This window comes from Acipenser ruthenus, chromosome 1 (assembly GCF_902713425.1).
Source record: "Acipenser ruthenus chromosome 1, fAciRut3.2 maternal haplotype, whole genome shotgun sequence".
NCBI lineage: Eukaryota > Metazoa > Chordata > Actinopteri > Acipenseriformes > Acipenseridae > Acipenser > Acipenser ruthenus.
Window position 1 is genome coordinate 13,583,061 of NC_081189.1, and position 12,434 is coordinate 13,595,494.

Below are 12,434 nucleotides of genomic sequence, written 5' to 3' on the forward strand. Positions count from 1 at the left end.
TCAGTTTAGCATAATTATTTATTTTTTTATTAGGTCTACACAATGTAATTTAACAGATTGACGCAACAACTTTTTAAATTCCATATCAGCTTTTCACTTCTTGGGATGCATTTGTTTTTAGCAAAAGGTTTAGTTTTGCTGTGTTACCTTTTTGACAATGTGGGTAATAATCCTTACACTATCAGTGCACTAGAGCGGACATTTCGAAAAGAGCTTTGAAACACTTTAAAGTTGTCAGTGTAAAAAGCTGTCAGGATGTTAACAATGAAAAGAAAAATAACAGGTACGTTATTTAAACAGCTGGAGCAGCACGTGGGGCCCTGCAACGCTATATTCTTTGGAACCACACTACTTACTCTTTAAGTTAATATAAGTGGGTGGCTCTGTTTCTATTTTCCAAGACCCTGCTTTGAACTTCAGTTCATGCACATGATGGTATTTTCCTGGTATGACTTTTGCACTGTCATTAAAGTTTATTATTAAATCATGTGTTCAAGTAATAAGTAATAAACCTCGACCACAAAAATGCAAAGAGGATCCTTTTCTGGGCCACTTGGCATATTCCTTGTGGCTTGTTATACAGTCATTAGAAGATCATTAGGGTTTAGTACAACTAAGCACTCACATACAAGTTATATTTTTGTGGAATTGAAGAAATCACATCTAATAATCCTTTTTAATTCCAAAATAATCCTCTCTAATGATCAAAGTCTTTGATACTACAGTATTAAGTATGCCTAATAAAGCCAGTCTGTTTCAAATATATTTAACATGCAACAAGCATAGTGGTGCAGCATTTACCAAACAACAAAGTGTTTCATACCTCACCATTCAGCATAATTAAACTATTCTGGACACACTTTGCATCTTCAAAACCCATCCATCTCAGTAAATGAAATAAGGCTACAATAGAATTGTTTTTAGTATTCAGAAAGCGACTGACCATTGGTTCTGAAAAAGAAACAAAGAGGTATTTAAACACATGAGCTATAGAAATGTGAATTGTATTGCATTGTATATGTCGGGAGTATATTTCATGTTCTGCTAAGACAGGAGCAGACTTCATGCTTTTGGGGGAAAAAATCATTATAAAATACTGTATCCACAAATGATTGAAAATGTGGTGTTCTGAGACAGAGTGAACCATCCTTCAGGAATGCAGTTGTTGGTTGCATGGTGTTTAGCTGTATCTATGAATAGCTGTCTATATGCCACCCATTGTGCAACATCTGGTTTATAATATGATATGAACAGCTTTGCATTGTTTAATGTCAAGATCATAAATATTAAATCTTTCAAGTTTTACATGGCATGTTTTTAAAATAAAACTCAAAATTATTTAGGGACTGTGACGGGGTACCCCTGCCATTGGGTGTATTTTTGGTTTATTTTGTATAGTCTGGGTTATGTATCACGGGGGAGTTAATGTATATTGGTATGTGAGCACGGGGATGTGGGTTTATGTGTGTGTGTGGAATAGTGGTGACAGGGAGGCAGTTAAAATCTCCCTGTAAAAATACGTGGGAATGTGGCTGGAGCTGTGAATTGAATAAATGATTAAATGATTAATTAAGGCTCCAGCCACAGGTGTATAAATAAGGTGATCACAGGTGAGAAAGGGGTTAGTGTGTTCGGAGGCGTAACGAGGGTCAGGAGGTAAAGCGAAGGAAAGCTTAAAAAAATCATAACAATTGCTGTGTGCTGGTTTAACACCAGCACCATACTTGTTTTTTCCGTGTCTGTTTGTTTTGTTTGTCTGTTTTGGCCACTGTGCCATTTTGTTTTGGAGTTCAGTGTTTGTTCCTGTTTTGTGTAAACCCTTTATTTTTGATTAATAAAGAAACAAACACATTTGCGTCTCACACCACAGTACTGGCCTTTGTTGTTGGTTATTTCTTCCGGGTCTGACGTCATCCACACAAGCCACTGTGTGACACTTGGTGTTAGAGTGGGATACAGCGCATCCACAGACGCAGGCCAGCAACAGTGCTGCGAGTAAAATACACCCCGGGGCGGGGGTACCCCGTCACAGGAACTTTCTTAAAAAGTCGACTGTGGGATTTATATATTAGGTCAAATTTTAAGTTGAGTGCAGCTAAGTCTTCAGCTAAGAACACAAAATAAGTTAACAAAATAAGTCTCAAAATACCTGAGTAAATTGATTGATCCTTGGACAGCTTTTGCATACATTTAAAATATCTTTCCCATTTTCTCTTTAAATCTTTGTGTTGAGTGTTAAGCCACCAAAAGCTCTTCTGTAGCCACGTACAGTACTATACACTGAAAACCTCTGTATTGTATATCATGGGCCTTACGCCAACAAATCATTTTATGATCCTTTGTGGATTAAACATGTTTGTATTTTTAAGTATGAATGCTGTTTTTATCTATAAACTGATACACATCAACAACATGTAACTCTAGCATATGTTTTTAATACACCAGGATATTTGTGTTTTGCGTGTGTGCGCCATGTTTACTTTTCAGTTTTCTTTTAATTGGGTGTCATTATCTAAAATCAATTTGGCATTTACATTTAATTATCCACCTAATGTGTGTTTTTTTTTGGTAGTACATCTGCTCTCTTGTCTCTGTATTGGTGTGTATATATGGCAGTGGTATTCATTATTGTTTGAATGTGTCCCAGTGTCATCAATACACTGTGGAACAGGTGATAGTGAAGCAGGATAGCAAATCTTTTCTTGGGGCCACGGTTTTAATAATTGGTCTGTGTCTGTGTCTGTCTGTGTCTGTGTCTGTGTGTCTGTGTGTGTGTGGCTTAAGTTCATCTAATCACTAGCAGGTTAATTATTAAGTTTTCTTTTAATTGGATGTCATTCTGAAAAATCTATTTTGCATGTACATTTATTTATCCTCATAATGATTTTATATTAAAAAAAGTTCACCTTTTGGAGAAGCAGAGTCCCGAAGGATAAAAGCAACCCTTTCATCATGGAATTACATCTCCTGCCTATTTGCTGATTTCATCTTATTTCAGACTTGTTTTGAATAAAAAGCGGATTACTAGGTATCTAATTAATTAAATCCTATATCAGAATTGAAACCATTTTAATTTGCAGCGTGATTTTCAAATAGGAACGCCGTTGTGAAACAGTTTTTAAAACGTGATATAGGTCACTACATCACTTGTATTTTAAAAGAGGAAAAATACACATAATGATCTAACATTTTTTGAGCAGTTTAGGTTACAAACAAGACCTGCATGACTGAAAAGCCTTGAATGCCAACATAAATATAGCAAGAGTCAATGACAAAGAGCCTTAAAAGGCTGAGCTGCTGCGGGTGGTACCAGAGGTCTCCGGGTCACATTACTGTTCAGGCTCCATGACGTTGAGTAAAAGGTCTTATGGGGCAAGACTGAATGGAATCTATCCTGAAGGAGCTAGAAAAAGGGATAATGTAATTTTGTCTGTGTGGATGTTTAGAGTATGATTTTGCACACTCTTTGCTGTACAAGAGAAAGTACACTCTCAACTTTGATTAGACTAGATTGCCTTACAAACGTGCTTCTCCTGTGATTTTCTCTTGGTAAAGACTTTTTACAAACACACAAGTTAGAAAGGCTATATTGATGACGTGTTTTCCCAAGCAGATTGCTGGAAAATAATCCTCAGATAAGCCATTGACGTTTTCTTGCACATCTGTCATTTTAATTGCCTTCAAGCTGATTTGCTGCGACATCTGTCAAGATTTAAATTTCCCAGTGAGATCAAAACAAGAAGATAGTGTCGTTAAGAGATCATACTCCATTTTTTTTTTTTTTTTGCACAGTGTCATAACATGTTATGTTTAACAACATTTATTTATGGCTATCATCATGAGCACATTGGCAGAGACGGTAAAATGATGAGTTTAACCTTGAGGACAAAGTGTAATGACGAGAGAGCAAAAATTGTAAAATGCTAATGTAACAACATAAGAAAAGTAGATAGCTATTCAGCCCATCGGTGCTCATCCTTTGCAGCTGATTGATCCCAAAAGTGTGTCTTGTCATTTTTAGAAGATCCCAAGGATTTAATAAGAGTAAAATAAGAACAATGAGAGAACAACCTAAAAGTGACGTGCGGGGGTCTTGGTCTTGTGAGTGCATGTCATGCAACCTTCTTTAATCTGCCAGTGACCTTCTACATAACCTGCTCTAAGGACATGATCTATACTTACAGAACACCCCTGCCCAATCAAGCAACAGCTTTGACCTGGAAAATTCCTTCATTGGATTGAGACATTCGTGATCCTCTAATAAGGGACTATTTGAACTAATAAAGGGACTATTTATAAAAATAAAAAAGAAACAGCGGTCCAGTGTAGAATGATATTTTATGGATTTTAGTCGCCGGATAATCTTCTGAATTTACCTGTTTAAAATATACACCACCAACATGATGCAATCACAGTGAAAACTAGGGTCAAGTTGGCTACTTCAGGTTGTGTGCTTTTAGATGTTTTACTTTTTTGGTAGTATTTTAAATACCCTCACAGCAAGTGCATGGCAATGCTGTCTGAAGATGACCTCTTTTTAAAAAAAATACTATTGTGATGCCTACCAGTGCCAATACCGGTGTGCATCCTGAGTTTACTTCTTCCAGGGACAGGGATGATCCTGTGGTACGTCATGTAGTGACATCAGATCAGAGCGGTAAACTGGGCTGGCCAGAGAAAAAAACTCAAAGGCTGAAAATGTCCCGGACAGGGTCTGCAACTTATGCATGAAAAACTGCCATTTCTGGCCAGTTCTAAATAATAAGTTATTAATTGTGTATATGTTTGTTTTTTTAGCCAGTGTGAATAGAATAAGTTGGTTAAAATATTAAAGACCTGTGACAAATCATTTATTTGGTTTTGCACATATTGAAGTGGGAAAGTTTCATTTTTAAAACAACAATGCAGCGATGCCTAACTAAATATTCAGACTAAGAGACAGAGGAACAAAAGGCTAAGCCCTCTTGTAAAGAATAAATAAAGTTTTGTTTAAAAATGTAGAATACCTGTTTAAAATGTACCCCAACAATTTGGTGCATTCACAAGCAAATGGAAAATACAAAGGAATTTATTATCTTTTTCCATTTGTTATTTAGTTGGACTAACTAGGGTCAAGCTGGCTGCTACAGGTTACGTAGATGTTTTTGTTTTGTGGATGCTGTGACAGGGACAGATCCCAACAAATGTACATGTACAGGAGTTGTGTCAGTGGATCTCCTTTATAGTAGGAACAGTTTATTCGTACATTTTTGTATGTCTGTTTTTATACTATGTTGTGTATTGTCGGCCTGGCTAATACCTACGAGGTTTGCCAGTCAGAGCGTAGGAGAGAGAAGTACATTTTCCATGTGAACCTCCTGAAGCCCTGGCAGGCGAGGGAGAGTTTGTTAATTGTACCAGCGAGCAACATCACAGACCTGGGTCCTGGTCTGCCAGCCCTGGTAAGGGACAGAGATGTCAAGTGCAAGCTCTAACAGCGTTTTTTCTGATGGGTTTTCTCCCATTCCGGGGCTAACACACGTAGCCAACCACTATATTGATACGGAGCCTGTGGCACAAGTTTGTCAGAGGCCCTACCACCTTCCGGAAGCAAAAAGGAAGGTGGCCAAAGAGGAATTTGAGCAGATACTCAAACTGGGAGTAATAGCAGTCCCAGAGTGCATGGTACAGCACAGTCGTTTTAGTAATCAGTCACGTAAAACGACAGTGTCGAGTCATCCACTAGTCTTTTTAATGTTTTTCATCCCTTCGGTATTGGTAATAAGTGGCGAGGTACGAGTAAAGCGTGGTGTTGAATTAAAAAATTAAGAGGCAGGATGCCTATGTATATTGCAGCTAAGAGTAAAACTCATAGGTTATTCTTTAGTAATGTGCGGCCCTCTATAAACATGAGGTTAGATTAGTTTTCTGGATGTGCGGCCCGTGATGAAAGTTTGGTTGCGTACCTTTGCTATAACTGGTACGTGCTGATCTAATCAGCACTGCAGAGGACATTCTATTTATGTTTCTAACTGTCCTGTTTAAAATGATTGTTTGGTTTGAAAACACATTTCCCAGAAGCACAGCAATAACACTTGTTGAGTACATTTTTGTATCCTTATTTGGCCATTGAATAAAGAGAACATCTCGATATGTTATATATGTTATATTAAAAAATAAATCTGTCAATCAGTAGTATTAAAATTTACCGTTAATCCCAGATTAGGGAAACTTTTTTTTTTAAATTGCTAAACAGTCATCCCCCCACCAACACAAGGAAACAAGGCGGTGGTGAAAAAGAGGCAATACACATCAGGTCAACTTTAATCTTATCAGTTATATCTTTAGTCACGATTTACTATTTATTAAGCAAAACTTTACCAATAAAAAAGGAAGACATGCTGAAAGGAGTTTTTCGCTGGCGTTTTTTTCCAATCTAACTGACAGGATAGAGACAAGCAGTTCAGATCGAGAAACAAAATTACTACAGTCACTTTCGGTTTTATAAAATGTTATCTTGCCAGGATATTATTATTATTATTATTATTATTTATTTCTTAGCAGACGCCCTCATCCACAATTGTTACAAGATTTCACATTATACAGAGATCACATTATTTTTACCCATTTATACAGTTGGGTTTTTACTGGAGCAATCTAGGTAAAGTACCTTGCTCAAGGGTACAACAGCAGTGTCCCCCACTGGGGATTGAACCCACAACCCTCCGGTCAAGAGTCCAGAGCCCTAACCACTACTCCACACTGCTGCCCTATTATTATTATTATTATTATTATTATTTCATAACAGTGACATTATTTCAATAGACTTAATCAATTTATTAATATTATATTTCATTATTTCAAGAAATCAGTTTCAGATTTTCTACGTAGAAAGATGATAAATACCACCAACCTCCATCAAAACAAAATGATTATTACTCATTGGGGTTCCTGGCTGTCCTCTTAAAGCCTGATATAGGTCATTAGATAGGTACTGGGTACAAAGTCCCATCAGTCTGTTCCTCCCACCCTCTTGCTCATGAAAATATGTGCATTGCAGGTTGTCTGACATCAATAAGATCAAACTGGGTTACCTTGACCCAAGTAGGAGACCCCACTATTGATTCACTAGGGGTAACTTTGTGTAACCTAAAAACATCAAAAACATATACCAAGCATCAAACGAAACTTATCACTATTATAACACATTTATAAATGGTATATAAATGAACATTGACAAAATGTTTTTGGTTTCTTTTTAATCACTCGATCATTCATCCTTGACCATGACACGCTTGAGTGACTATGACTGAAGCATATGCACTTAATCACCTAATTTGTGAGACAGTTGATTGGACACTGGATATGGAGTGATTTCAGCTGTTGAATTGCGAACTTGAATAAAAGCAATAAAGAAAATCACAGAAAAAAACCAATATGCCACATCTGTCAAGAGCAGCGCCTTCGTGCAATCGGCATGTTGGAGGCTGGACTAGGGCAGCGTACTGTGGCTCGCCGTCTTGGGTGCTCACAGCCAGCAATTTCAAACCTGGTGAGACGGTATAACCAGACACACTCTGTCAATGACAGGCCATGAACTGGGAGACCAAGAGTCACAACACCTGCCCAAGATCGACAGATCATTTTGCAGCATCTTCATGATGCCACTTGTTAATCAGCACAATAGCAAGTCACTGCATCTGCTCTAAAACAGAGTTTGTCACTTTTCGATCACATCTTGTGAATTTTATCCAAATATAAGTGATAAGTTTCTTTTGATGCTCAAATATATGTGATAGGTTTCTTTTGATGCTCAGTATATATATATATATATATATATATATATATATATATATATATATATATATATATATATATATATATATATATAATTTATTTATTTTTTTGGGAAAATATATTAGATAGTGTAAAATAAGTCCAAAATGTTAATCCTTCAACATTCCAGTTTTTCCAGGGATGGCTGCCTGGCTAAAAATGAGTTTTTTCTACTATGTGGCGGCCGTCTTGGATTTGGTCATGTGAGCGTGGGAGGGACATAGGCCTAATTTTAGCACTGTTATAAAATACATTCATAAAAAATGTATTTTTACGTAAAACCTTATTTCTTAAAGTTGTTATGGCTGTTGAAATGCTCATATCCTAGCAACAGGTAAAATGGCTTGTCACTTACCACGATTACATGTGACAGCAATAGTGTTCAAGAATATGCTGTGCGATAAACCAGTATTGCACAACCCAGATTTCGGCAGGATGTTCCTCTTGCAAACCGCTGCGTCTGAGGCTGTTTCACAGATTCATATAATACCCTCACAGCAGTGCATGGCAATGCTGTCTGATGATGACCTCTTTTTTTAATAAAATGTATTGTGTTCCAAAAAGTGATGTCAGCTTTCCCTACCGGTGCCAATACCATCTTGGATCATGGGTTTAGTTCTTCCGGGACCATGAATGGTCCCTTGGTATTTTATGCAGTGGCATCAGATCAGAGTAATAACCTTGGCTCACCCAACTATATACCAAAATAAAAAAATAAAAAGGATGAAAATGTTCCGGAGAGGGTCTGCAACATATGCATGCAAAACTGCCATGTAGGGCCAGTTCTAAATAATACATATTAATTCTGTATATGAACAGGTTAGAGTGTGAAAGTTTTATCAACAGTATTGAACTCTGTTTTTCATGTACAGTGATGCGTAACTAAATATTCAAATTAGGAAACAAAGGAATGAAGGGTAAAGCCCTCTTGTAAAGAATAGACACAGTTTTGTTTAAACATTTTCTAATTGTTAATGAGGGGTTTAAAGGCATAGAGCCAAGCTAGACTGAAGTCCAATAAAGAAGTGGATTCCCTGTGATGTAGGAGGGCACTAAAAGTGGGTGGATTTGATCCGTATTTCTTTACCTGGGACAGATTGGTTTAAACTCTTCTTGGGCATCTAACTAGTAGCAAGTTCCTCTGAACTACTGGGTCTCAAAGCTTAATTTTCAAATGCCCTTCATTGCACTGACTTAACTATAATTGCCATATTTAAAGACATGTCAAAGACAAAGCTGCCATCCTGCAAGGAAACGAACGACAGTGCTGAAGAGGGAAAGATGAAAAGCCGAACCTCGTTCATCATTTCCCAGGCAGTAAACCGCAGTATCTTTTCTTTCCTAGTCTCCCCTGCAGCTGAGAGGATTCGCTTCATGCTGGGGGAGGAGGATGACAGCCCGGCTCCCCCTCAGCTCTTTACAGAACTGGATGAACTGTTGGCTGTAGATGGACAAGAAATGGAATGGAAGGAGACAGCACGGTAACAAGAAACAATACTAATAGCTAATAGCTAAAAGCTCCAATTTCAATGAACCGCTGAGGTGAGGCAGTTTCAATGCTGTAAAATCAGGGCTGCAGTTTAAACCTGTATAGCAGCAAACTATTATAACTGTCTGAAGAAGCCATCTTTGTGAAATTCTTGGTTGAAGACCTTATGTGCTGTTGCTGTTCTGTGTTGCTGTGCAGGAAAAAAAGTGAAAGCCGTTCATTATCTAGAAAGGATTATGTGTAAAGCAATGCAAGTGCTTTTAATTGATTTAATATCCTAGATTGATTCACAATCCTAGACTATTCATTTGTAAGTAGACTTCACTGTAGTACCACCAGGCAACCCAAACCGTTATATATTCCCGCTGATATTTAGTTGACTACCTACAGGCACACAGCGTTAGCAGGGGCTGGCCGATATAATGTAGTATCACCACTGCCAACCAGAACACATGGATGGGACATGAACAGTTTATTTTGGAAGTATGTGTGAAGCATACCTCAAATATTTACTGTTCCGGGCTGAAGCATGACCTAAACAAAATCCTTATACTAACACACATTATACAACACTCCACTGCAGGTAAAATATAATACCGTCTAAAAAAAACACTGTGCTTAGCAGTTATGAAACTGTTCATTCAGCAGAATATTCGGTTGAGTAAACAAACAGTGTCTTGGTAAATGTCCTGGCTTTGGGAAAATTAGGAATTAATTCACAGATACACTTGTAAGTAACCATGCTATTGGTATTGGGATAATTCTGTAGAAATGTTGGCTTTTGTCCAGTTCTACCTGATCTGTTATTAGTGTAATCTTCACAGCTCTGGGAGTGTTATATGCACTAATCAATGCCATTAATAGAGATGTTGTTATGATATTGGTGACTCTGAACTTTAATGAGATCTCTGGGGCATAATAATCAACAGCCCAACTGTCTAGATCTGAAACTGGTGGATACCTTACTATTGATTTAACCCTAGCAGTGTTCAACATGTCAAGTATGGTTAGGCTACATCACTATGTTACGGAACTGAACTAAGATTTGAATAACAACAGCGCCTACAGTCTTCTGTTTGTGTTTTTATGCTAAGTGATCTGTATTTGCATGCATTTGTGAAGTGTGCATTCAATATGCCACATATACAGTATAGTCACGATCAAGACAATTATCTTGCCCTCCAAACCAGGATCACAAAGTCAAAGATTAAAGACTATCTATTTTATTAAAATGAGCAGCGAGTTAGAGGTGGAGTCTCCAGTGGTGGTTTGCAGTTGCTCTTCGTTATCAAAATGTGTATCAAACAAGGGAAAATCTCATAAATAAGGACCCTGTAGCGTGCTGGAAACAACGTTGACTTGTGTTTGAACTGTAACACATCAATGTAAGGCACACGTTTCCCCCATTTAATTATAATTACTTTCATGGATAGTTTTAAAGTATACAATTTCAAAATTAATTTGAAATAGTTTTTCTTAAGATGAGCTACCTCATAAATGATTTATTTTCAAATAAAAAAATGAATTGTTTTACTCCTGTTCAAATTCAGCACTGTAGAGATTTAATTTTAAGTGTTACGTGAAAAATAACTTTTTGAATCCTTTTTTTTGCATGCATTCTTACAATCTTTTATAACTAGATTGAATATTATTTAACTGCCTTTTATTATTGTTAATATTTCAATATGGTGTATCCTACAAGACAGCAGTGCATCCGAGTTAATGAATCTGTTATTCAGAAGTATTACAGTACTGAAAGCTTTCTGTTGTTTACCTGTCCACAGAGATCCATGTTGCTCTGAGGGGGGAAAAAACAAACAAAAAGCAAAACAAAAAAAGATTCCCATGGCCAGTGTTAGCTACAAACGTGTGAGACTTCTTAAAAAAATCAAAACGTTTTTATGTAATTCAATGAATGCCGTCTTCCTTTTCACCTAAAATGCCCTTTTAAAGGAAATAAAGTTCATGGGAACCCCCGCTGAATAAGGGGAGCCTGAATTTACATTGGCACTGTTCATGCTTTCTTGGTGAAAGTTTGTACAATAGGCGGATAAAGGGGAGTGGATTCTGGTGGAAATGTTGGATGCTCCTCCAGTCTGGATGAATGATGTTCAGTTAAGTGGTTTACTACCTGACAACTATGTGCTTTGATTTGCGGAAATGAAAGATGACATAATGGCGAAAGATGAAATAATATTCACAATATACTAATGATGTGATATCAGAGATTTTACCGGAACAAACTTCAGATATCTTAATGTACTTAAACTTGACCTTGTTTCACAACTTTGAGAAACAAAGTTTAACCCAGAAGGAAATAGATCCCTGCAGCCTTGTGATCTCTTGTTTGTGTTCCTAACACAGATGGATCAAGTTTGAAGAGAAGGTTGAAGAGGGAGGTGAAAGGTGGAGTAAGCCTCATGTCGCCACGTTGACCTTACACAGTCTGTTTGAGCTGCGGACCTGTATAGAGAAAGGGACCATAATGTTGGATTTGGAAGCTGCTACACTTCCTCAGGTTGTGGGTAAGTTAGACATTCAACAATGTAGTCCTCTGGCGGATCTGAACCTTACAAAAAAAAAAAAAAAAAAAAATCTAAAAGGTAACAAATACTCTCCACAGTTATGTAGTGTCATGTCAGGAAGCAATCTGGAATACAAACTGGGCAGCAGTGTGGAGTAGTGGTTAGGGCTTTGGGTTCTTGACCGGAGGGCCGTGGGTTCAATCCCAGGTGGGGGGGACACTGCTGCTGTACCCTTAAGCAAGGTACTTTACCTAGATTGCTCCAGTAAAAACCCAACTGTATAAATGGGTAATTGTATGTAAAAATAATGTGATATCTTGTAACAATTGTAAGTCGCCCTGGATAAGGGCGTCTGCTAAGAAATAAATCTCTTGAATTAAATATGCTTAGAGCTCAATCTCTGTCTAAAGTAATCATTGATCCCCTGTAAAAACAATGCGGCCTGATCATAAAGATTCCGTTTTTAATTTTTAGCCATAGCTTACTGCTTTATGAGCCTGCGGTGTGCCACACTATATCTCGGACCAACCAGCATTAAAATCTACAAACATTTCTTCAGCAGTATGTCAATGAAGTGTCAGCCGTGTGAATTCTGGGGCATATCA

The 12,434-nt window shown here is 37.4% G+C and overlaps 1 protein-coding gene across 8 annotated transcripts in view; it reads left to right on the top strand.

Annotated features, from left to right (window-relative positions):
- The window catches only part of LOC117404047 (electrogenic sodium bicarbonate cotransporter 1-like), a 97,639-nt gene that overhangs the window by 26,976 nt on the left and 58,229 nt on the right, over positions 1–12,434 (top strand). For all 8 annotated transcript variants that reach the window (XM_059005219.1, XM_059005290.1, XM_059005418.1 and 5 more), the window contains exons 4-5: positions 9,161–9,296; positions 11,669–11,829. In XM_059005219.1, coding sequence (XP_058861202.1) covers positions 9,161–9,296; positions 11,669–11,829 — 297 coding nt within the window. The remainder of the gene's footprint in view (positions 1–9,160; positions 9,297–11,668; positions 11,830–12,434) is intronic.